This window comes from Adelges cooleyi, unplaced genomic scaffold (genome assembly GCF_023614345.1).
Source record: "Adelges cooleyi isolate 19-005CV unplaced genomic scaffold, UGA_ACOO_1.1 ACOO_flye_CR_arks_rails_tigmint_CR_PRNA_247, whole genome shotgun sequence".
NCBI lineage: Eukaryota > Metazoa > Arthropoda > Insecta > Hemiptera > Adelgidae > Adelges > Adelges cooleyi.
This window is the reverse complement of record NW_026095912.1, coordinates 3616915-3644225: the sequence shown is the minus strand read 5'-3', so window position 1 is coordinate 3644225 and position 27311 is coordinate 3616915. Positions and strand designations below refer to the sequence as shown.

The following is a 27311-nucleotide window of genomic DNA, read 5'->3' as shown; positions in this document are numbered from 1 at the left end:
TTGATATAGAAATGATCCAATTATTAAATTATTAAATCGTATTTAAATACCATGTCGTTTACTGAATTTCCTTCCACCACAACAACAATGTAATTAATTTTCCGGATATAGATTGATTTGGTGTAAGGCTCATGTTGTATAAATGTAATTTACATTGGACCGTATCATATTTTTAAGACTATATAAAAATTAAAAATAACAAATGCCTATTAGATGTTATAATTTCTTGTAAGATAAAATATGATTGTTAGTATTAAACTATATAGTACTGGACTAGAGTAAGTTTTTTTTAAAATTTTTTTATCATTATTACAGGTTTTATATAAAATTGATTTTGTCTTTGATAGAAAACATCTATCGACTTGTACTATGCCCCTTGGAAGAATCTTTTTAATTTTGTGTTTAATAATTATTTTTCTGTGAACACTAAAAAAAACCCCGATTTTCCTTAAAAATAAATATCATTTACATAGAAACTTAAATGCTTTGAAGTAGAAAATTGTCTTTTTTTATCATGTCGTAGTCGTTGTCTTTGATTGAAATCGTTTGTATTTTTTATTTTTATTTATTATTCTTTTCTACAAATCGCATAAAAAACTATTGACAAAAAAAAATTAACCAATATACCGCCAACATTTTGAAAAGGAAATTATTGTATTTTTTATCTTTTATTTTTTTATCTGTTTATTATTACTCTTTTTTTTTTATTGATAAATATTGAAACTTTGGCCGTGAAAAGTAAATAGTATGTAAATTTCACTCAAAACATCGACTGGACTTGTGTTTTTATAAATCTAATTGATAAATAAAAAAACTTAATCTTTATTCGATTTATAATGTATATTATTTAAACAAAACACCTGTACAAAATACATTGTTAATGAGTGGTCTGTCAACATAATATAAACACTCTGCCTGTCAAGTGGTTAGTAATTGTATGGTATAATAAACTGTGCAAACAAAATACACCATCATGACTGACTTATATCAGGTTCTGTTGATCTGAACTACTCTTAGCCGTCCAAAGTAATAAACAATTATTATTATTGTGACCACTAGCCAATGGCGTGGACACATAATATGATAAAATATGCAAGAGATCAGTCAATAAAAAAAGAACAAACAAACCGAGATCTATCCTATTATGGTGGACGCTGTCAATAAAAAAATAAAACGATAGGTAAAAACAAGTTAATTTATTTGTTTTCAATGTCAATGTAACAAAAAAAAAAAAATTATAGAATTAAAACGATTATTGTGAAACGTGTTGTTCATGTCAAAACGAGGGACATCACATAAATCAGCTGTCATAAGTAAGTACAAGTAAGTAAACAAGTAAGTTAATACGACGGACCGAACTTGGCGATTAATTAAAAAAAAAAAAATTACATTATATTTTGTAAACAACTCAATTATATTATTATTGTTAGTCTTGATTGACACCGGAGTCGATTTCATTTATGTATACTATGTATGTATATTAATTATTTATCATTTTGTATTTTTTTTTTTTTAGCTGTATGTTACTTTTTTCTTTTTCAGACAAGATATTATATATGTTTCATGGTTTGGAAATCTAATTTTTTTTCAACTTGATTTGATATTTTTTTCATTTTTTTGCTCTGGTTTCACTTCCAAAATAGCACTTTTTATAATATTTTTCTCAAATTCTATTGTTCATTCTCAAATATGAGAAATCCATAATAAAACCATAATATGGTATATGACTTATACTATTGTCGCTTGTATCGTCAATCATCAGCTTCAGTGTCAATAATAATGATAATGTCACTAATACAATATTATTATAAATTAAAAACGTTTTAACGGCTTGTTAAGTAATAACAAGTTCCTTTGAGAAAAAAAACCGGTCCATTAATGCATATGTCACCACCGGGGTATTATGATATTATACTACTTTATTGATATAATTATCATGTTTAAGTATATTGAGTAACTCTGTCATAATTTGAGTAGGTAATACCCGGTGGATTTTGTATAAGGTTAGGTGGTTCACACGTTCACTGGACGGAATCGTTTAAAAATTTAATTAAAAAACCGCCTACCCGTTGAACTCGCAGTCACCTCGTGTGTTATATTAATTTATGTATTCTATATGCATTCAGTTCGTTCATTATCATCGAACCAAACTGGTTTTGAGTGCAATCGCCATTTAAAAATATTGTTGTAAACAACCGATTCAGGAAAAAAAACAAAAACCACCGAACACAAGTCCTAAGTCAAGTCAGTTAATTGCAAATTCGATTGTAATCTCTGCAAATGATAATGAATTGTAGAAAAATGTGTACCACGTTATTTTATGATAATTTAACCATGTTTTTTTATTCAAACATGACATTAAGCTCATCTAGAACTGGTTTAAGGTCGAAAATTTGGTCAAAGATCAGACACTAATGTTAAAATAAACAAATATTTGTGATAAGTGAAAAAATAACTCACTGGTTGCAATAACTGAACATAAATTACAAAGTAGAATTTTACATTGTCTCAGCAATATGGTCAAGATTATTTTAAAATTTTTTTTTTTTTGAAAGGAGGTGGAGGGGCAAGTGTTTGTTTACGCTAAGGGGAGGGGGTGAAATTTGGGCTTTTAAAAACTATATATCCCCACAGGCGACACTCTAAGTATGTGATTATCTCCTCGGGCGTGCCCCGCGGTGTCCTTAATGGTTCTTCAATCAAGTGTTTGCTTAACGACTCCACACCATAGGCATACATAAAGATATATATATATATATATAATAAGATATCGTTAAATAATATTTTACACATCCCATATTGTGTGGACATTAGGCGGCGGCAAAGAAGACAAACGACCGTCAACGCTTGCAGTGTGTCTGTTACTACCATAAAAATAATAATAATAAATCATGTTTTAAATCAATAACACCGTGTTTTAAACCGACATTGTTTGACCGGCATATCCTGTTTGTCGTGGCGAGACGGTATAATAATGTTATTGTCTGTAGCCGTCCAATAAGTGTGCTGCAAGTGTGACGCAACAGCTTCTCATCAGCTATACCCAGAAGGGCGGCGAAGTTAGCTCTATAATATGTTGTTTGTTACTAGAAGCCAAGTATAATTCAATTGGTTGGTGTCCCGAGTATTTTGAATTATTTTTTGAGTGCCTATAAGAATATTTATGTAACTATTCCTTCCAAGATCTTTCCCTCCAAGCAGTGTCCAGAGGAATAACACATTCGAAGCATTGGATAATATCTTTAATATCAATTACTGATTCTCTATCTCTTATCAGCAGAATCTATTATCAATAATATCTTATCAGCTGATTCTCTCATCAACAATTTCTTATCAGTTATTCGGTATTTGTCGATTTCCTCTTAATTTTAGAAGTCGTGACTATATATTTGCTTCATCAGTCTGTCTTTTTCGGTTATGTTCGGCTATGACAACCGATATCAGTTTGACTTTATAAGTACACTTTATATTGTACAGTGACTTATATTGCACAAGTACAATATACTGGCGTTTTGAGAAAATTATTGCCAATGACTTGGCGGCGGTTTTTTACAATGTCTACAGAGGTCATTTTCCTAAAAGCACCACCTTACTTAGTGCTGTGGCTATACTTTTCTCCCGTTAAACAAAACAAAGTGCGCCCATAAAAAACACTCTGAAAAGTTGTGCTGTACAGCTCTTAAGAGACCGCCATAATTTATACACTGTAAAACTCCATTGTACCACAGAAACTCTAGGGACCAGTAAGTTTTCAATTTTCACCAGGTTTCCTTTAATGGATGTAATTGGGAGTTGAATAATGGGCAAAACTACTCAGAAAAAAAAAAAAATAACGTAGTTAACTACTAATTACTAATCGCAAAGATTTAAATATGGTATTCAACTACCGGCAATTATTGAAAATAATAAATGTAAAAAATGACTAACTATAAGAACCTAACCTAACCTGTTTTAATTTTAAATCAGCAATATATCAGCATTTTCTCCACCGCCAAAAGTTTTCAAAAACAACAACATTCAATGAACGAACTAAAGGAACTCTACAGTCAAAGACCAAAGGAGATGTGGTTATTTTTTTTTATTTTATAAATATGTAGCATTGACGATAATGTTTACAAGGCCTATCACTTAAACAATTACAATAAACATAAAACATATAGGTTAATTAGCTAGTCCTAAGGTTAGTGCCTTAGACAACCTTAGAAGTAACGCTATGTTTATGGTGATAAAGAATGTGTACAAGCATCAGCTCTGGAACCACTGGACCGATTATGGAAGGGTCGAGATAGCTGTTTAGAATTTTTAAACTTTGCCTCGATATTAGATCACGAAAAATGGTTAAGGGTTTTTGGTTTTTTTATTTTATTATATAATGGTCGAAAACCGAGGGGAAAACTTTAATCTTTCTCGCAGAAGGAAACAAAGTTGTTTTTTTTTCGGGCGCCATCTTTAAGTCCTGTACACTAAAGGTCAAGAAAAACTTTTGCTTTTCATGCAACGAATAAACAACAAACTTTTGGAATTTTAAACGTTTCTAGCGAGGAAATAAATCAAACGGTCGTCCAAAAAATGACATTTTTACAAATCCTGACATTCCCCAATAGACGTACACTTCAGCTAACCCGGTCTGATATTTTTCAACCTCTTGTACTCAAGTTTAGGGATCAAAATTTCCCCAAAAAAAAAGGTTTTCCACAAAAATCAGGTTGGTGGATGTAAAAGTTCCTGCAAATTAATTTGTGAAAAATGTACTTTTAATGTTTTTTTTTCATTACCGAAAATTAGAAAAATTTATAGAGACTAAGCGTACGTACAGGTGTGATGAGGTTTTAAGTTTTAACATTATAATTTATTATTTACTACCTCGAAGAGTAACAAAACTCCCTATTACACACTATACAGGCCTTATAAAAAATACACATTATTTAAGCATATTGCACTTGAAAACCCTTTAATAGTTTTATACATTTTACTACTTCAATAACATGTAATGTTGTAAGTGGCAATTAGTAATTTTTATAAAAAATACTATTATCATAGTAAGTGGAGAACTATAGGTACTATAGGATAGAATATTTTCAAGTAAACTTAACTGGTCGTTAAGGCAGCCGATTGAAGAAAATTATACAGCAGCCAAGTGAATGATTATACTTAAATTAGTTGTTTTGTTCGGAACCAACGTCATAAATGATAAAAGCCCTAAAAAGTGTTGTTGATTAAAAAAAAAAAACCATTAAATCTATGGTAAACCATTAAAATAAACTGGCGTTTATGTAATAAAACAAAGATATGGCCACTGTCAAGTGGGGAGAAAGAAAAATAATTATCCTAATAATTCTGAGGGGAATAAAGGGGAGTTTAAAAAAATAACAATATCGTTATTTAATATATATACACAGTACACAATACATTTAAAATTGATTGGTCTGAAACTAGAAAATAATTGACACGGTTTTAATTATTGTTGATCATAATATTTGTCTGGGCAAAAAAGATTTAAATTCCAAACGCATACTATTTACTTCTTCCTTGAAACGCCAGTATAATAATATATTGTAGTCAACATAACAAAGCGATAATATTATTATTGTATTATTATCATCATCACCTATCGGTTACATATTATGATGCTTGTATTTGCCTAACGGATGGGAATTTGTTTTTTTTTATTCGTCCAACGACAGCCAATTTTAGTTACCAATTTAAAAAATATGTATAAATCAGACGTCAACAGCGTTCGAAATGCGCAATTGAACATAATCGAGTAGTTGGTAATTAACATTTTTGTAATTAAATGTAATTTTTAATTTTCAATTGAAAACATATAAAACAACCAACAAAACATAGATAGTAGAAAAAAATCAATCACAGTTAGTTTTAAATATTATAAATTATTTTCTAACAAATTCTATGATATATTTATTTATGAGATTAAAAAAAAAAAAGGTTTATTTCTAAAATATTAATTACAGTAATATTTTTCAATTGCAGAACTCGACGACTGGATTTTACCATAATTTGTTTTTGTTAGATGACTTTGAATAGGTGCTATAAACCTTTGTAGACGTTAGTTATTTTTTAATCAATTACATTTATTATTCGAATAATTTCTTACCCCCTTGGCAATTTTGAACTTTTGTAAAACTCTCACTAATACCGTTTGATACTTTGCCGGGTTATTGGTTATATCTATGGCCGCTTATAACGCTGTAAACATTCGCAGACAAGTAATTCAATTTTTTCCAAAAGCGATTTTTTAAACATTTAAATTTTGTAATTTAACGCAGATTTCCAATTATTTTCCACCCTTTTTATTAACGTCGTCATCGTCGAACGCCGAGCCGACGGTCGACGGATAGGATAGGATGATGTTGTTATATTATAATATAGTAATATCCTGACATAATATATGTTGGGACGCGTTTACTATGTAAATCCAATGGCCATTGTGTGTGTGCATGTGTATATTAATAAAACATTAGCTTAGGAAACAATTTCAACGACAGATTACAGTTGGGAAACGTACCTTCGGGCTGGCAAAGCCCGGAAAGACGGTGAATTTTAATAATCCTCGCCGGTTATTTCACCGTGAAATATATCCCAATATACAGGGCGATTCACCGGCTATGGACCTGTCAATAGATATCTCAGAAGATACATTCGACTTTATAAACTTTTTTTTTTGTGATATAACTCCATAAAAAAATCATTATGATTTTTTAAAATGTTAATGTATAAGTATAATTAATTGACCTTTTTTAATTTAGAATAGTTTGCTGAAAACATTGACTGGTCGGCAACCAGTTTTGGATATTTTAAAGTTACAATTTTAAGGCGGGTAAATGAGTGGAGTGTAGTGTTATATTGTAGAATAATGTAAACATAACAAAACCCTTCTCAACTCAGAGCGATCACTGGTAGAAAACAAATTCTTCATGACAAATTACAGCAAGTTTCATAACTTAGCATCACTGAGAATTGTTAAAGACTGTTAACATTGATAAATTATAAAAAGATAAATTCACTGATACACGAATCACCCTGTATATTGTAGCGAACGGCCAATAAAGTAACAATAATAATTCGGTTGCGCTAAACCGACGGTATGATGAATATGAACACTGTATGTATGTGTTGGAAAGCCTTTGGTTGTATGTAAAAAATGCCGGGCGGATATATTTTTTAATATAAATAAAACATGAGCTTACAGGCGGAAAGAGGCCGGAGTGATTCGGCCGAGCTTTTGGCGGTGGAACATTATATAAACTCCAACAGCAGACGGGGGCAACGACACAATATGTGTGATATACCTACCTAATATATTATTCGCCGTCTCGTCCAAAAAAAGAAAAAGTGCGAAAGTAAGAGTAAAAAAAGAAAGAAAATAATATATATATATATATATATTAATAATAATAAATAAAAATAAGGGCGTTTTGTTTGTACGTAAGAACGACCTACCCTTATTTTTTTCGCCCCCTCCTCGGCATAATATAATGTTCATTTGGCGGTTTTTCCCGCGGCTAAAGTATATTATATTATGTAATGTCATTTTGCCGGGAAAAGTTTGGAAAATTCGGCGAAAACCCAAAAAGGGCGCAGCAGCACAGCCTTTATGAAATATTCAACGAAACCCTAAGCCGCCGCGAAGCGTAAATTAAAAGCTATTTTCTCCGTGGTATTTATTCATGTATACTTACTTAGTGTCTATATATAAATATATGTATACTGTTTTTTAATACTCGTCTTAAGCCGGAGACCGCGCAATCTTCCCGGTAATGTTCGCTTCGGATCGAGTATTAATTAACATCAGCCTTACCCCCTCGGGTCTGTTTCTCGTCTTTGACGGTATAATCGTTTGACCCCGGCACACAAAAGGGTAGAAATAAACTTTTACACACAACAAATGCCATATAGACCTTTTCAACCGAAAGCCAACAAAAGTTCAGATCCGTCCAACTAGAACCCGACCCCCCGAAAAAAACCCTCTTCAGAGTTCTGTTCCTGTAATTAACGCCCCTATATCTTTCCTATTGAGCTCTGGTTGTTAACTATATGTTTTTTTTTTTACTTTCTTGTCTGTTCATTTGTTTTTCTCCACACTTAGTCATACATTTTGTCTCGTATTATATTTCATAGTTTTTAGATATTTTTGTTGACTCGGTATTTAATTACATTTGTTTTTAATTGATCTCAGTTCCTTCGAAAATGTAATGTTAAATATAATTGATACCTATAATATAATACATAGGACCTATCTGTATACCTTTCTAATATGACTTTTTATAAGAACACGGTTTTCAGCCTTCTATTTTTAATTTCTATTTGCACCCTATACCTCTCCTTCACCACTTTGTTCTGTATTCACCTCTTCACACTCGATCGATTTAAAATGAACGAAATTCCATATTTTTATACTACCTACTGAATGTAGTATTTAAATTTTAACTTTCAAAGGCATAATAAAATGTATATGTTGTTAACATAAAATATTTTGTTGAAAACGATTTTTTTTTTTGGTAACAAAAATTGTACGTCAAAAGAATTGTTCGACCTGATTATTTTAGGTTCATATTAACAATATATTAAGTCAGGGCCATCCAAGGTAGGCGAATGGGACAAATGTAAATTATATATGTTTTAATAAAGTGGCGATTTTTAACTTTAACTCAATACTATTAATTATACGATGTTAATATATTACATAATTAAGTAAAATACGGTCATTGTTGGATTTTTTTTTTTATACAAAAATTGCATTAACTTTTGCCACATTCGTTTACAATAATTCCATTAAGCCCTACTTAATAATTGTTCAAAATTAAAGTTAAATACAACAAAAAATAATTGAAGTAATATCAATTGATAGAATATAAGTATATTCTAAACGATTATATTATGAGACTAAATATGATTAATACATCTTTAAATAGACTGTTCGAATTATTTCATATGTGAATCATTCCAATTCGGTCAACATATGCCATTCGTTATTTAATTACATTTCGGCCAATTGTGAACTCTATCAATTGACATATTAGAGAACATTGCAAAAATCGTCGAGCCGATAAATGACGGCCTATTTAACGGTTCGTTAATGCAATTCCAGAGTTTGGATGTCAAGTTCAACAGACGCCAACGGTTTTTCTTAGCATATTATTATCATTATTGTTAACCCATCATCATGACCTACAATCGAATCGCCGTTATCAAGATCGTCGAGACGATATTGAAACTTACACTCGTCCTTGGTTTTACTATTAATGATAATTACTCTATAAGGCTTGTATTCATAGACGGCACGACATGAAAACATACCTGTTATATATTTTGCAAACTGTTTAACAGTGCCCGACTAAGACGAAGCTAAAAATCGGTTTTGTAACATATAACATTTTTTTAATTCTGGAAGTTTGTGTTTCTCTGACGACAAATCCACCCCCCCCCCCCCCCAATTCAATGCCACAACCTTATCAATGTTCAAATCTTATTCAATTTTCTTCCACTTCCACACCGTCTAACTGCAATTTATTTCACCTCTTTGTGACTACGTCTGTCACTAAAAATGATCTAATAACATTACAAAGCTAATTAATCAATAATAGTGGTAAACACCTGTCCATACGCAGAGCTGAGCCATTTATACAAAAAGTCATGTGATAAAAATTTGCTTTAGTTCTGTATAAAAAAATTTGTAGCATAAAAACCAAAGTCAAAAAAGTCGAAAGAGCAAATTTTTTCAAGGGTTTCCACGGTTTAACGAGTGAAAAAGTGAATTTTTCAATTAGTAAATACTATTTTCGAACTATAGAGTTGCTGATCGAGTTAACCGGTCAAGTAAAACAAAATTATTAAAAAACATTAATATCTTCTTCGCAACGAAGCAAAAAAAAAAATATTTAATTTCAAATATATAACAATTATAAATAACGTGATTTAGTTAAAAGTAACTTCAATTTATTTTTTCATAAAAGAAAATATAGCATAGGAAATTATTAAACATTTCCTAAAATATAGTTGTATTAACCAACATACATCGCTTTCAATATTATCGTTTTAAGTTGTATGTTTTCTTTTCATCGGACTCAAAAAAAAATATATCAGTTATCAAGCGTTTTTATTGAGGAAAACACAAAAAATAAAATATTAATAATACGATTGAATTCTCTGTATTATCATTGTTTTTTAAAAAATGTTTTATTTAAATGAGATCTATACAATCTGTACAATGAAGACAATAAGCATATAGGATAAGTGTAGAAAGAAATTGCATGAATAAAGTTTTGAAGAAAGAAACCACTCGTTAGTGACACTTCCCATGATATATTTTTTTTAATTTTTATATTTATATTTAAATTGACTTAATTATATATTGTTATTAAATAATATTATTAGAAAATCAAGGTAATTATAATACCTTTGACCACCCTCTTCCTCCGCTATGTCATGTCCCTAATGTATTGTACTTCTTTTCTATCTATGCTTTGTTAATTTGTTTTGCAGTGTAATCGTTGTGTTCGAAACGTAGTTATAAAAATTCCAAAATTTACTTTAAAATCATCTATTAAACTACCAATTACAGCCAATAATTCAAATAGTACTACCCACTGTATTCGGTTTCTCATTAACCTTCGCCATAACCTCTAAATTGCCTACAAATTCGTACTAAAACCCTTTGAATTTTTTTTTTCTACCGACCATTTCCAACAGAGGTTAGGTATTAGGTTAGGCAAAATGTACACAGCCGAATGCCTACAACACCGCATTGACTTACCGTCGTGTTTCCATTGTTGGATTTTGCAATACAGGAAGCACAGGCAGACACAAGCGGCGCACGACAGCGCCAAGGTGGACAGTATGGCGTTGACCCACATGTCGTTGATCACCGTGTCGTTGTACATCAGACCGTGCACGTTGATGGCTCTGTGCGGCCCGTTGACTCGCTGGGATCTGGTAGCCGCGGTTACAACCGTACTGGTAGCCACAGTCACGGCGCCGGTAACCACGGTAACCGGCGAAGACGGCGCCTTGGTAGCGATCTCCGACGGCATCGGCAGCGGTGGATCCATCACCCGGCCGGCAAATCGCATCGAGCACAGTGACTGTTTGACCTTAAAAAAAAAACCCAAAAAATAATTATATAATTTAAATAAATAATTGTAATAATAATATACAGACTGCACGTTCCGCTAGAGCATTCGTTCGTTTAGCAGCTGATACTTTTTCAATAGTAATACTATTATTTCAAACTAATCGCGGTCGTCAGCCGAAACCGTCAAAGTGGATCTTAGACAACCTCTGCGCGCGTATCCGTCATCAAAGACGGATCGTTCTTGTTCAATTTATTTTTCAATTACTCCGAAATACTAGGTACAAGTGCAAACGTTTATACTTTGATCGTGTCGATAAGGTTAGCACACCGTAAAAGCTAATCCGCTTACGGGACCAATGTCCGCTATATCACCTTCGTCGGCCGGCAACGAATAAACCGCATTAAACGGATCCACGTCCATATCGAGAAGTAATCAATTAAATTCTCAACCGACGTCGTTAAAAATATTATAATTGTTTCTCCGTCAGAGTCATTGAAAACGACGAAAACAAAATTATTTCAAGGCACATACTCGAATGAATCCTCTCCAACGATGTCAACACCGACTGACCAACGAGATATACAAGAGAAAATCAATTTTATTCAATACAATTAATACTAAAATTATGTAGGCTCGGGCATTTTATCAATTTTTTGTTACACAAACACACACAAACATATATTACAACTCTTCATAAAATATATATAAACCCTACAACTAAGATGGCCGTTTTTTTTTCTTTACCTGTTATCATAAGTTAGCATAATAATTTATCATTTCTATATCTGTGGGAAAACAAAACTGCTCACTGATTTCCGGGTTTTGAAGGATACCACTATGGTTGTAACCGGACTGGTAACCAAAACATGTACCCGGTAACAATAGTAAGTACCGTTTGATTTCGCGTCAAATCCTACGGTTTTCAAATTTATTAAATATACAACAAAACAAAAACCGTAGTTCCTAAAATAATGAAACTAAATCTGTGAAGGTTTTTTCATCCCGACTGAGGTGGACTTTTAATTTTAGGATGAAATGTCGATAAACGACCCCATTGTTTCATATTTTGATTCATTTAGTATTCATGCGCGTTATTCAGGGAAACACTGGAGCTTATCCTCAAACGAAAACAATGTGCGTTTTATATATTATTATTCGTCCCACTGTTTAGTGGTTATAGAGGAATGGGCCAAAAACAGTTAACAGAATGAAATTAACGATTAGATGATATTTTCTTATTGAGTAACACAATGACAAAATCGTATCACACGACACATATGTGGTGAATACATACTTGGAACTACTGAAAATAATTCGATATTTTTTATCAATATCTACTTGTTTTGCAATAAATGGTCAGAGCGAATTGATTAAAAAATGTATACATTATAAGGTTTCTTTTTATACAGAAAAGGAGTAATTTTTTTAAAATATTTCAACAGTATAATTAATACAAATATACATTTTTAATGTACGAAACAAATATTAAATTCAAAACTTTAATTTTTTTTTATATTAACAATTTTTTTAGGAATTTAATTTCAGACTCTTAGGTCCTCGGGGTCTTTTGGTCATAACTAAACACCGTTAATAACAATATTGATAAAACCCACGTGGACGTCTCGTGAGTTAAATCGAATTGTTCGTGAGTTAAACGTATTACAACTATTATTATTTTATTATTGTTGTTGTTGTTGTCGTCGTCGATGGTGGTGATGATGATGCTGCTGTTAACAATCGTCGACTGAGACCCATTAGAAAAAAAATATATAGGTATACATAGGTGCCTATATTATATATTTTGCACTATGGGCTAGGTGTCTATTTAAAACTGACCACGACGACGTTTCGACAACAATAGACAAACCAGGTGGGTTTTTTTTTTTTTCTGAAGGCGCCAAAGAAACAAAACAACAACAGCTACAAACAAAAAACACACACAGGAGATGCGTCTGCACAATAATAGCAATAGTAATACATTAATAATAATAGTTAATAGTTATAATATATAACATGTGACGATATTATTATTTTTCTTAAGCGACGAATAAAATCAATATATTATATCATATTATTATTAAACTCGACACCGTTGGAAGTCTATACGAGTGTGTACACAATATAATGGCGTGGGGACCGTCGGATATTATTCACAAGGACGGTATTGTATTTTTATAGCCTCAGCACCGAAAACCGTGCGCACTCGCCAGACTAATAAAACGTTCATTAAACGCATACCGTACAGCTGCTGCATGTAACTGGCGTTAACTAGTAAATTAAATAATAATACCTAAACGATTTGACATAATATCGCACATACCTAACAAGCCAGACACCGGACGACACACGACTTCGCTGATCAGTCTTGATCAGATAATAATAAATAAATAAATAAACTTTGGGTGCATAGTGGTGAAGAAATAATAATATCTCGGGGAGGTGTAGGTGTACAGAAACTTGTAAAACTCAAAGTTATAATATAATACTTTTCATACGAGCATTGACAAAAATGTCCTGTGTTTTTTTTAGTAATATTGTGGATAAGGTATACCTTAAGGTGGGCCGCCGTCTGTCTATGATAATTTGTTGCCGCTGTTACTCGTTAATAGGATTTAACAGAATGATGAAAATATTTTTCACAAAACTGTTGATTCAATTCGATCATGGAAACCTCGCCAAAGTGTAATTTTCCATTTTTTTTTTGGGGGGGTTTTCTTAATAAAAAAACAAAAGTGTAACTACAGATCCAGATTAAATTGAATTTTCAGGCCTTAAATTTGAAAGTTTTCAACAATATTTTTTCGGTTTATTTTAACAATAATATTCGGTTCTCGATCGATTACAGAATTTGTTTTAAGTAAATCATTTTTTAATTAAAAAAGCTTAGTGAACCTTCAAAAGGTTAGTACTGTATAGTCCCACAATTCTTTTTACATCTGAAATTAATTAGTAATTTCATGTTTCGCTTGTATTAAATATAAAACAATAAAAAAAACATACCTTAAACAATCTCATTTTATATTGATTAAGCATTAACTGATGTTTGAAGGGCGGAAAAAACGAAAATTAAATATTGAAGGACCTGTTTTTTTTCAACGAAGTTTAGTTATTTGTGTTAAAAACTAATTTTCAGTTCTAAAACGGCCTAGTTTAACAGCTAAACCGTTTAATTGCATATATATATATATTAAATTAGCGGTAAATCAATTAAATTCGGTGCTTCATGCGTATGAATCCCAAAAAACGATTATCACATCCTATCCATAATTTAATATCTAATACAACATTACAACAATAATAATAATAATAATATATGACCGCGATTAATGTGGTTATGGCTTTGGTCCAATCGGCCAGCCGTTCGCACGATAAGTGTCACGGATATAATAATAATAATTATTATTATTATAGATATACATGTAAGTTCTACTACTAAACCCATTATACCAGTAGGCATAATACACAGCATCCGTATTGTTGTCGCGTATAGACATATTTTACTGATATTAATTAATAATGGCAGTCACGAAAGACCTATCGTCCCACCAAAACCGATAACAACTAATCCGATGGCCTTTTGCCCATAGAACATACTATTATTAATATTGGCGTTTTTTCATTACAGGCGGATGAAAAAAAAATCACAAAATAAACAGCTCGAATTCTCTATTAAAAAAAAATTGCACCCCCCCCCCTTTTGCTGCTCCTAAGGTGCTCAAATATAACAGCAGTGTACAAAAAGTTTGTTATACAAGAAATTTATTGTCCCCGTTTTTGCATAACAAGTTCAATACCAGTAAGAGATAAGAGATTAGAGACAAGTGATAAGAGACAAGAAATAAGTGATAAGAGATATGAGTTAAATGATAAGAGATAAGATATAACATGATTCAATGTTTTTCTGTGGAGCAAAGAAAATAACAAGGTTTTTTCTGTTTTGATTTTGAAACAAAATACATCTAATTTTTGGACTTTTTTTTTAATTGTAGCCCTATCTGTAGCACGTCTAGTTATTTTTGTATAACTCCTATAAAGATGTAAGCAACACAGTTTTGAATGTTTCTGTACGCTGCGAGTATTTTTTATTGAGAACTGACTTCAAAATTAGAGTGGAATTTTTGGTTATTTATATATGGAATAGGAAATTGGGAAATTGCGATTATTGTTTTGGTTGACAGCTTGGGCTTACAAAAAACAAATACCAAATGTATATTAGTTCTTATTCACTTGCCCCTACCCTCCCATAAAATATTTTATTGTTGAATACAGAAATTGGCCAATAATATATTATTCAAAGGACATTTTCACCGAACGCGTCAAATAAAATAATTATTATTTATATATTTCACGATATTGAACGAACCGGAATATATTATTTGACTGTTTTGAACGATATTATTTTTTTTATACACTTATACTTTTTTCAATAAGGGTTTGATTATAACAAAAGTAAATTCTACGAATTGTGTACTTAATTTTTACGAAGCCAAATAACTGTTTTATTTTTGTTTATATAAATACAAATTATTGGAGTAAGTAATTGGCTTTGAAAAATCATTATCTGGCAACGTTAAACAAATAATTATTTTTCCTGAATATTCATCGTATCCACTTATTTTTAAAATGAAATGTACATTTTTAAGAAAATATTGGTTGTTAGTCTTTGTTTACAGGATAGAATTTTTTCAGTTTTTTAATTTAGTAAAAATGTTATAAACTTCTTTTGGTCATTTTATATAATATTTTTCAAATCATTTTCACGGAAGTTTGTAAGTATTGATTTTGTGTTTTTCTGTCTAACTGACGTGGGCTTTGCTTTCAATTTTTCCTTTTATTTACACTAAGAAAGAATAGTGTTAATGTTTTTTTCTTAAACTAATTATTGATGTTATACCTACTAAAAGTAATAACTATATATTTTAGATGCACATTTTGTATTTTAGGTCGATTTTGTTTAGCTAAGTATTAGTAAGTCGAATGGTAGAATAATTTTAGCACATCAACAGCTGTTCCTACTAGTCGTTGCTCTCGAGTACATTTTCCACGGTAATATTTATATAATTGAACGGATAAAACGAAAATTATAATATTTCCAGGACAAACACGGGGCAACGGTCTTCTGTCAGACACACTCCCACACACACACACACGGTTCAAACGGTAATTTATGAATAATTATAAAACGTTACCGAAAACTACAACACATTTCACGAATCTCGACGAGCACCTAAGTTTCGAATAATTATATGATTTATGCGATGGAGTGATTTTCCATTTTTACAACATAGATAACCGTATTTTTACCGCCAAAATGATAATTAACACACACACACACACCAAAGTTTTCACGTATGGATTATTAATCACCGTTAAACGACCCTTGGCCGAGTAGTATAAAAACGGTTTTTTAAATACACATCACATAATATAAATAAATAGAGAAGTTTTTTTAATTTTTATAATTCAATCATCGGTGTTTTGTATCGTTCCAGCTAAAAAACGGTCACAAGAACTCCTAATAAGCGCACAAGCGCAGCCGACAATAATTATTACAAAACATGTACACTGGCGTTAATAGAGTAGTGTATTTCTTGTAAACAATTTCACACCTCTGGGCTATAAAAACGGGCTGGGCCGTAAATAAAACCCACATTAAAAAATAACCAAACCCTGTAATGCATTAACACAATATTAGATAAAATATTGAATATTATGTATGTGTTGTTTAATAAAATACATGAACTCAAAACGTGGAAAACATTAAACGTTGCCAATATAGTAACCAGAACCGATAAAAACAATAGTTATGAAACGGTCATTTCCAGACGACTTATGTCGTACAATTGAAATTCTACACTGACCACAAACAATCACTAGAAGTACACAATAAATTTAATTTATTTTGCAATATTTTTAGCATCTATAATTCAATATATGACTTATAGTTTTAAATAGACTTCCTTTGAACATTGTTTTTTATTTAAAATTTAGGTCAAAAATAAACTACACATATAAGTATAAGATCTGATAAACCCCTATTTTTAATTTATATATTTTTTATAAGATAATATTTTTTTTTCTTCAAAATCACTAAAATAAATTCGACTATTTAATTGCTTAAGATTTTAATGTTATTAAATAGATATTTTTTTTAATAAACCGCTCTTAATTTTCTAAGTCTATATATTTCAACGTTAAAATATGAATAAGAAACAGTAAAAATTAAAATTTTTAGTTTTAATCGTTGATTTTCTAATAGTTTAGTTTGTTAATATATATTTTTTTTATTTATCATTATTTTACAGAATACAAAATAAGGCTATGGTTTAAAACGAAGTGGCAAATGAAATGTTTTTTAGAATTATTAATATAAATATTTATTTGCATATAATGCAAAAAAAATAGTCTTAAAGCGGTAAAAAAAAATACTATCCAAAATATAGGCTCTAAATGTAATATGTTATAGATTTAAAGTTTTTTTTTCTAACAAAAAAGTAACTTTGTAATAATTTATAAAAGTACAACTCCTACTTGAATTGAAAATAATACCATTTCCGGTCATGAAAATTGCAAAACATACCTTATTATTAATAGAAAAATTATCGAATAATAATAACAATTGGTGGATAATTTACCTTTGAACAATTATTTCACAAGTTCTCTTAAGCTTCTCATAGTCAATGTAGGAGAAGTAATGTTTTCCATTTTCAAGCACCGTTTATTTTAAAACATTTTTACTTGAATAATAACTATCCAGAACTTGTTATCGACAGTGTTTATACATACTCCGAGTACATAATAATTTAGGTTGGGGCCTACATTGTAAGGAAGGGGTGGTTAATTTTTAATGACAATTATTAGTAAATTTAGATCACTCTTCGGTACAAAATGTAAAAAAAAATTATAGTAGAATAATTGTCGAGTGTAATTTATTGATTGAATCGTAGTAAGCTAATCCCACGAGTCCCTTAGTCCTCCCAAGTGTCAAATACACGCATAAGCTGGACTTCAATATATTTTAGATAAAGTCCATGAAAAAACACACCGGACTTGCAACAGATTTCAACAGAGGAGTTGTGTTGGACATTAGGTGTCGAAGGTGATCTACCTACCTACACGTTGTTGTCGATACCAAACTCATGCACACCTGGGTAATTTATTAGACTCATTAATGTGGCTAGAAAAAAACAACTGGTTTTCGAGAAGGGGCAAACAATTATTGACCATCTTGTTTTTAATATACAAAAAAAATTAAGACATCTGACTTTTTTTAAAAGCCTTTTCGTCGGTAAATTATAACAATTTCAAATAACATGTCATCTGTGACTGCAAACTAAACTAAAGCAGTTTGTTGAAATATAAATAATTAATTTATCATCAATTTTACATGCATATTCTAAGTGTAACAGTTTACATGCAAACGTAATAGGGTTTCTGAGGCATCAAGAATGACATCTAAGAAATTAAACCGATGTACGCCTTACAAGTCATACGTATAAATATGATGTTATCTAGTATCATAGTACAATATACATTGCACATGGCTAACAATAAACACTTTTCATGCGATCTAAACGATTTCACGTCAAAACATTAATCAAAGGTGGAGGACAGTAGCGATTTAACACGTCCACAGGGACACAGGAAACGGTTCAATAAGATTATAATAAAATATAGTAGTAATAATATACTTTAACACACATCAACTCCACTTATCTGAACACACACACGCAGCTTAAGTCTAACCAATTGCTAAACGTGTCCGAAACGGTCATTTCTATAATAGGAATCTTTTTAAAGCGTTTCGAGCCAGAATAATCTTGTCCAGCTCATGTAATCCTTACAAGTTCTTCGAAGCTTTTTTTTAAAAGAGACGATAGTGTTGAGCAATCAATTTGATTGTAAATTAAACGGGCCTATACACTACACACCCGACGGTCACTGTTTTCTGGATTCGAGTGTGGCATCACCTATATCTAGACAATATTATATCCATATATATATTTCTAAGACGACGACATTTAGTGGGTGCGATACACGGCCGAGAAAGTAAAATAAAAAAAACCACCGAAATAATAATTATGCACAATTACTGATGAACTTGGCCCAGTGAATCTAACGACCAGCGACACAACCTGTCGGCCGAGCACCGACGCCGTTTCCTGAAAGAGGAAACCCTTGCCGAAGGTAAACGGGTTATTAAAATATGTCTTAATGTACAATAATAATTTACAACATGCTTAAGTATATTATAATACTATATCGATACCATGTACCGATATAAAATTATATAATATTATATTATTATCACGGGCGTGCAATGTTAAATATTGTGTAAAAAATCACACACCGCCCATTTAATATACATAGGCCTACGTGCATCTCACTGATCCTGCAATGTCCGCACCGTAGGTTCATTAATCATCACAAAAATATATTACTACATTATATAGATACTATTTCACACATATCGGCCGTACCCATACAGCCACACTGCACTCTCTACACTTGTGTTATAATAATAATAGTTAAAGCTTGATACACAATCTCTAATATCCTTTCGAATGGTCATATGACACGTTTGGAAACTATAAAAAAAGAGAACACCTGACAAACCGCTCCAGTAAACACCCATAAATTGTTATCGACCAGTTAAAATGTTCAGGAAATTATTCTTAACATAAAAAGTTTATGGATAGAATAGACTTAATTGATATAACTATAGAATTTACCAAAAAAAAAAAAAAAAAAACATTTCAATATTACTCAATACTGTAAAAAATAATGTCTCCAAAAAGAAAATGTTTAAATGAATGTTCAAAGAAAAAGAATGTCTTGCGTTGAATGGATCAACCTGTATTATATTTATGCAGTTGAGTTAGGTAACTTTTAGGTTATTATATTTAATATAGTATTATAATATGCCGGAACTGTTTCCCAAAATAAGTGACGGGGAACCGAAGCAGTGTTTTATTCATCAGACAGAGAAAATTGAATTATTTCCTTTTTTACCCCCAAAGTATAGTCATTTGCGGCAAGATCCAATCAGTCGACGCAGCGATAATGAAATCTTCTTACCTTCTTAAGAGATGTGCTATTGTCCTTTTTATATTATTGTTATTATTATCATCATCTTCATTCCGGTCACGACGACTCGAGCAAATGAACAACAAAAAAAAATAATAAAGCATCTAAGCTGGTAATGGATTTCAGTATAGGACTGATTCGCAAAGTCCTGTTGTACAATTTATCTAAAAAAGAACCACTCCCTACTCAAGAATTGCAAAAAAATATAGGCTTGACATTTCTAAAAAAAAAAAAAACATTTATTCTTAAAGAAATAAACTGAAAAATAGTAGTATATATTAATATAGTAGTGCTATAATAGATAGATACTATTTACTTTTTAAAGTAAATTTAGTAAAAAAAGTAATAGCACAGAATAGATTTAATTTAATAAGATTTAATTAACTAGCTTTAATTAGATTTAATTTAATTTATTTAGTCTATTCTATGGTAATAGTAAATAATAGTATTTGGCTATTTTTTTTTATTATATTTTCTTGAAATCACCAATTTGTTTAATAACATACGAGTTTATTTGCATTATAATTTTTCGGTCTTTTCAGACAGAAAAATTCAGGTAAATACTGGAATTTTTTTTTTTTTTTTTGTTAAATCCATATAGCTGCCTTGAAAAGAAAAAGAAAACTCAAAAAATCAATGATTAGTGTCATCTGCCAATCATCCTGGTCACGTTTGGAATATAATAAACGAAGAAAAAAAATAAATTAAAGAACGTTATTTAGCGTTGTTACCTTAAATTAAAAAAAATGATCGAGTTGTAACATGTTGCGTCATCCGTCTAATTAGTGCACAATGATTAATTAGTAGCCATGACGATAGCGGTTCAGTGACAACGCTCATAATTCTTAGATGTCAACCCGGCCAATATAAATAATAGTTTTGTGTAATTAAAACAACAATCTACCTGCTCTAAATTAATACCTCGAACGGTTGAGCTTTCGTATAAAAAATTGATATACAGGGTAGCCAGGATTTGAAGCGACAAATATTATATAGTGATATAATATAAATTTCAAATACAAAATTCCATTCACATGAAACAGCAGTTGAAATAATATCCGAATAATAATTTCATAAAAATACATCAGATAAAATATAAGACCAAAACGAAGTGAAAAAAATCATGAAAATTGTTTTCTATTTCTTAAGCACGCGATAAATAAATTAAGTACTAAAGAATTATACCAGAATATAATGTATAATTTATTCAACGAATAACAGCTGATATTATATTATTGAAACAGCATAATGTGTGTTTACCTATGTTAGGTTACCATCTACTTCCGATATTTAATTGGCAACATACACGTTATAGTAAAAATGGTTTGTTCAAACATGACCTTATAAAATAAATAATTACTATTTACCAGGTCAAATTAGTTTTTTTATTTTTTATTTTGCCAAGAAGTGAATATAATACATAGGTAGAAGCGCATGGTTATTATGTAAACGAGGAGTTTACACTCACTTTTCTTCGAGCTTAAATGTTAAGGATTTGATCAAATCTTGATCTACTTGATCTATCAAATAGTCGTCGCGCTTGATCAAAATTATTGTCGTTTTGATGAGATTAAGATAAAAAATATTATACATCCATAACTAGTCAATCAAACATTTTTATAGTTTTTATGTTGACTACTGAATTCGAAAAAATGTCAAAAGTTATCTATTGTATTTATTTGTAGATAAATGTTTTGTATTATGAAATTTGTGTATAGGTGACATTGACAAGTTTATGAATGAACCACTTTGTATATATTTTGGTCTGCAATTTTTTAACATTCAGCCTAACGATACTGTAGGCGCCATTTTAATTTGTCTAGAATATTCGACTATATTGAAGTATTACGAGACAGACTAATCTAGTTTCTAGAGGCGCATAAGACACGTTATCTGACCATAACAATTAGTATGAGGTAATAATATGATATTAATTATAGTGTAAAAGTATCAGGTCATATAGGTACATGTCAGATCAATTCGACATTGTTTGTTCCCTCGCCAATATCGGGCGAGGTGGTCTATTGTGTTCCATCCAAGTGCAAACCATTGTTAAGATTAGGTTGCTAAACCATTTAAGAAAAACTGTCGACTTATTCGAATAAACTAAATTTTAATATAAAAAATGGCAAAGTTAGTTTCGGAACAAAATTTGTTTAACCTAAAAAAAACTTTAGAAAGAATTAACATTTTTAATTTGCCATTTTATTTTCCCTTTTAGCATGGAACACTACAATATTCGTACAATAGGCATATATATCCAATTAGCAGTCTTGTTTGAAGAAACCAGAGATCCAGTGATAGAACTCCAATGGCTGGAAAATAAAACATGATAATCCATATCGAATAACCAAAGTTTTGGGAAGCATTTGAAATTTTAGAGGAAATTGTTGTGTTGTTGTTTCACATGGGATGAACCTTATTTAAAAGCAACATTTAAAATTATATAAGCGTTTTAATGGGTTTTATGGTGCACCGAATTGGTCAAAGATGATTGAATATAGAATGTTGTTTTTTAATTTGTTTATTATAACATTAACATAAATCGTAGGATTCGCGCTAAGAAATTACCATTAGGGCTATTATATTAATTTGTATACATACATAATAATATAATAACACCTTATGATGGAATAACATTAAAATATAATAGCGTTAAAGCCAACTCCAGTCGCCTAGGTCAAATGCTTGTTTGACGGTCGTTTACTTACAATACAGTATAATAATATAAAGCATGTAAATAAGTTCTGGAAATTATTCAGGAAATAATTAGACAATTTCCGGGTACCTGGACACGTGCTCTCGAGGCACTCGACAATTTTATTTAATTCTCACAAATACTTAAGCATCTATTCTTTTATAATAAAATTCAGAAAATTATCAATGTGCTGAACGATGCGCTTTGTCCACCGTGATTCGAATAATTATTAACAACCGATTTTTTTTTTCGTTACTCCACTGGAAACAATTAACATCCTAACCTAACCTAATCCAACCTGTTTTCATAATGACCGGAGTTATATAAGAGGATGTCCAGTAACAAATAACGACCTGCGAGTACAATAAATACGAAATTAAATTTGCAATTTGTGTTAACCTTACCAGCATTTATTTGCATATTTTGTTTAAAACACTCAAAGACCATTTTGTTTCACCATCGTTATGAAATTAAGGTGCACATAGATTTGAACAGAAAAATTAAAGATATACACCTAAAAATTATTTCAAAGAAAAATATCAGCTCTAATACACCAAAAACTACAATTGATATAAACAAGAGACCATATTGATGTACATATTATTATGTTATAGTATTCTAATGGAACTTTTGTCTGAGAAGAAAATTGAGAAAATGGCAAACCGACTGAAAATTGAATACATATTTAGGTATAGTATGTATTACACAAAAAAAAAAGTATTTTAAAAATTAGCCTTTTCAACAAAGTTATCATAATGTAAGAACTATTAGCTCAACGACAAAGCGTTTAATTATCCTTAAAGAAGAAACCGAAAAAAGTATAAAAACTAATTTGGAACAAATCCCGTCGTAAAAGTAAATAAGTTAATTTTTCAATACAAAAGATATTGGCATATTTTAAATTATTCACCGCAACTATAAATATATCATGTTGAAGTGCTATTACTCTAGATTCTAGTGGCTAGAACTCGTCGTCTATCCATTTATCTGTTAGACATCCGTGTAGTGTGATCATGTCAACCTGTGTTAACAAAATATATAGGTAAGCTTCTTAAGCAGCCCCTAAAATTGGTAGGAAAACAAACTGTTCTTATTATCTTACAATTGCCGATATTTCTCTCTATTTTAACGAAGCAACATTAATAATACTAGTCACAATTGTTAAGGTTCGAGTTTACCAGCAAGTTATTTTAAGTCTGAACATTCGTGTCAACCGTTAACAATCAATCCGGTGAAATAAATCCACTCGGCATGGATGTTGCCAAAACGGATTAAGTTTTTAATATTTATGTAAAACAACAATAGTTGCTAAAAGGCCATCGAAACTGTATTTCCGCCCGTTTATGATATCGGCTTGGCATTGTTTTCTCAAGAAAATCTAATACATAATAACGAGTTTAAGAGAGGACAAATGCAATAGGACGTTGTTGTTAATGTACTAAAACGGCAGTTCTGGACGATTACGTTTTTAATTTAATAATATGCTTTAACTATGGTCGAAGCGGTTTTAAGTAAAATATTTGCGTGTCGAGGTGTTCGTCCGGCCAAAAACCAACAAACCACAATTATAAATTCAATTCTTGGTGATATTTTTTTGAACGACTAAACCGACTTAAGGACGAAGGTGTGATTCAAGGTCGAACATGAAATCATCTCGACTATATTATCATAACACAATAAGGTTGCTGCGGTATTAACTGCCAGAAAAACATTACTGAGAAAATCTATGCCAAATATAACGATTTCAATATAACATTAAAAGTCGTAACAATTTGAATTTTTAAATGGTAGGTACTCCCCATTTATACTTAGGTAGTTGTTAATAATAAAAAAAAACGTTCGTCCTTCACTGCCCATTAAATACACAGTGTTAAATTATTGTAATAAACATTTAAATCGTTTTGATTTATTTTTTATTAGCCATACTGAAGTCATATCATGTTCTTAATCTTCTGAAAAGTTTATATACAGCGTGATCGATTAATGTAAATAAAACACTGATTTTCTATTGAATTAATTGCAACTTTGTATTTTTTGTTTGTTTTTAAAAACACATTAGTCTGTGTTATTTTACAATGTTAGATAATATTGTAACTTAAAATTTTTTTTTTAGAGACTTTTAACTTTTGGAACGTAAATGTGAAAGTAAATAATATTTTATTACCTTTAAAAATTAAGAATAATTTGCTCAATTGACTGGGTGGACAACCATTTTTTGGATAATTACTCTTTAAGTTTTAAGTTTAAGACAAGAGGTAGAGTAATAACCAGATAAAAATAATACTTCACTCCACTCGTCTTCCCGTCCTAAATTTTAGGGAATAATTTAAAAATTATCCAAAACTGGTTATCGACAAGTCAACATTTTCAGCAAATTAGTTTTTTTTAAATAGCTAGTTAAATATATGCGTTGATTACCAATTAGGTTTTAAAAGTCGATACAGCTCTGGAATATACTAAAAAAAGGTAAATGACTAGTAATTTTGTAATATTGTAAAATTACCTTAAATAAAAATGTTTTCAAAAAGGGAAACTACAATATTGCAATTATTTTTCGAAACAAAGAGTGTCTTACGTTAAATTAATCACCCTGTATTTTTTTTTCTTGACAGTATTGCACTTTTTGACCTCAAGGCCGTTTAAAATTTAAAAAATATATATACATATTTATATTTTTATGAACTATTCATATATATTTTGCCAGTACCGAAATTCAAAACTGTGACAACATAACATTACTACTTCGGTTTGGGAAACGAGAGGTGGGGTTCTTATATCGAGCTGTCATTCTTACCTGAAGAGTTCACAAAAACCAATTTAAACGAAAATCAAACTCTTTGGGAGTTTTAATATTTAATTTCAAAAATGTAATCAAACTTTGACATATAAGACTTGTCTGAAAAAGCAATAAAAGTCAAAAAATAAAAGTCTGCGAAATTGTATTTTTAATTAAAAATGCACGTTCCGACATTCACGGTTGACACTGCCTATACCCCTTCGCCGCTATGTGTCTAAAATTAGTGATGGTACTTTTACAATAATCGGTTCTCTGAACTTTTGAAATAAGATAAATTCCACTAATTCATACTCTTGAAAATTATTATTATCTATAAATAAATGTCTAACTTAAAACATTGTAAAATTGTTAAAAGCACAAATCAATAAATAATTTGTTGAAACCCAAAAGTCCAGAACCCCATTGCCATTTTTCTATTTTTTATATGAAATTATTAAAACTTTACACAACTTTTACATAATATGCTTGTTAATACAAATTATTATTTTTTTTTAATCTAGATGTGTGTGTTAACAAACATATACATCCATATTGATTGCAAAATAATCACCATAATACAAAATCCAGATATTCGAACTGCGTAGGCAGTTAAGTTAGAACCGCATTATCTTGGCATTTAATTTTCAATTAATTCGATCAACAATCTAAACTAAATCTTACTGAACAACTTTTCCTTGTCGACAGGCTTTTTTTTTTTATATTTTGCATCATATAACATTTCATCTCATTAGGTAATAATTTTTCGTCTCGTGTATTTCGTATGGAAAAATAAATTTAAATTATTTTGTCGAAATTGTTTATATACCTAAATTTTAATAACAAAATTCGAAGGATACTCAATTAGACAATATTTATTAAATTTGTTTGTTCATAAAATTCAAAAAATAATAAAAAAAATTATAATAACGATGATAATAATTTAATAATAATTATAGCTTCATTTGGATTTTTTTATGGTTAAGACAAGAAGTTTTATATTTATCTAACGCTATAACACTTTTATCACGTTGGATTTGATGTCTTTGGTCGCTTTCAAAATAATATTTCTAAGTGGCTTTTAAAGCAGACAACATCTAAATGCTTAATTCTTCTTTTGGTAAACAAGTTAGTTATAGTTTGATATACAAATACAATATTATCTATCTATTTCTATCTTGTAATTTAATTTATCACTATAATTAATTTAATTACTGTACTTGAGCCTCTGGCGTAAACTCAATAAATAAATAAATAAAAAAATTAATTATTATTTTATCCACGGTACAGTGTTGGCAGTTTTGAACCATGTGAACAATTGTAAGTTATTTTAAACACTGAACTATACCAACACTAAATCGTCTCAATCTTTATTGACCTAACCGAGTGCAAGTAAATGTATTTGTATAGAGTTTAGCTTGTCGTTCAAATAACTTGACCGTGTATAATGAAAGGAGACAATTTGCTGGCAACCTCTACCTAGATAGATTGATAATTTTATAAACGATTTTTTCCACAAAATAACGTTAGATATTGGTATAGGTATTTGTCTGGCGGATTAGGCATTTTTGGTTACTGATCGTCTCCGGCCGAGTTTCAGTAATTGGATAACAGCCATGGTATTTATTCTTTTTTTTTTTTATTACATATATCGTACATG

The 27311-nt window shown here is 30.4% G+C and overlaps 1 protein-coding gene across 1 annotated transcript in view; it reads right to left on the bottom strand.

The window, feature by feature from the left end:
* The window catches only part of LOC126836573 (uncharacterized), a 46253-nt gene that overhangs the window by 4549 nt on the left and 14393 nt on the right, over positions 1-27311 (bottom strand). The window contains exon 2 of the mRNA XM_050570113.1: positions 10775-11111. Coding sequence (XP_050426070.1) covers positions 10775-11090 — 316 coding nt within the window. The 5' untranslated portion in view covers positions 11091-11111. The remainder of the gene's footprint in view (positions 1-10774; positions 11112-27311) is intronic.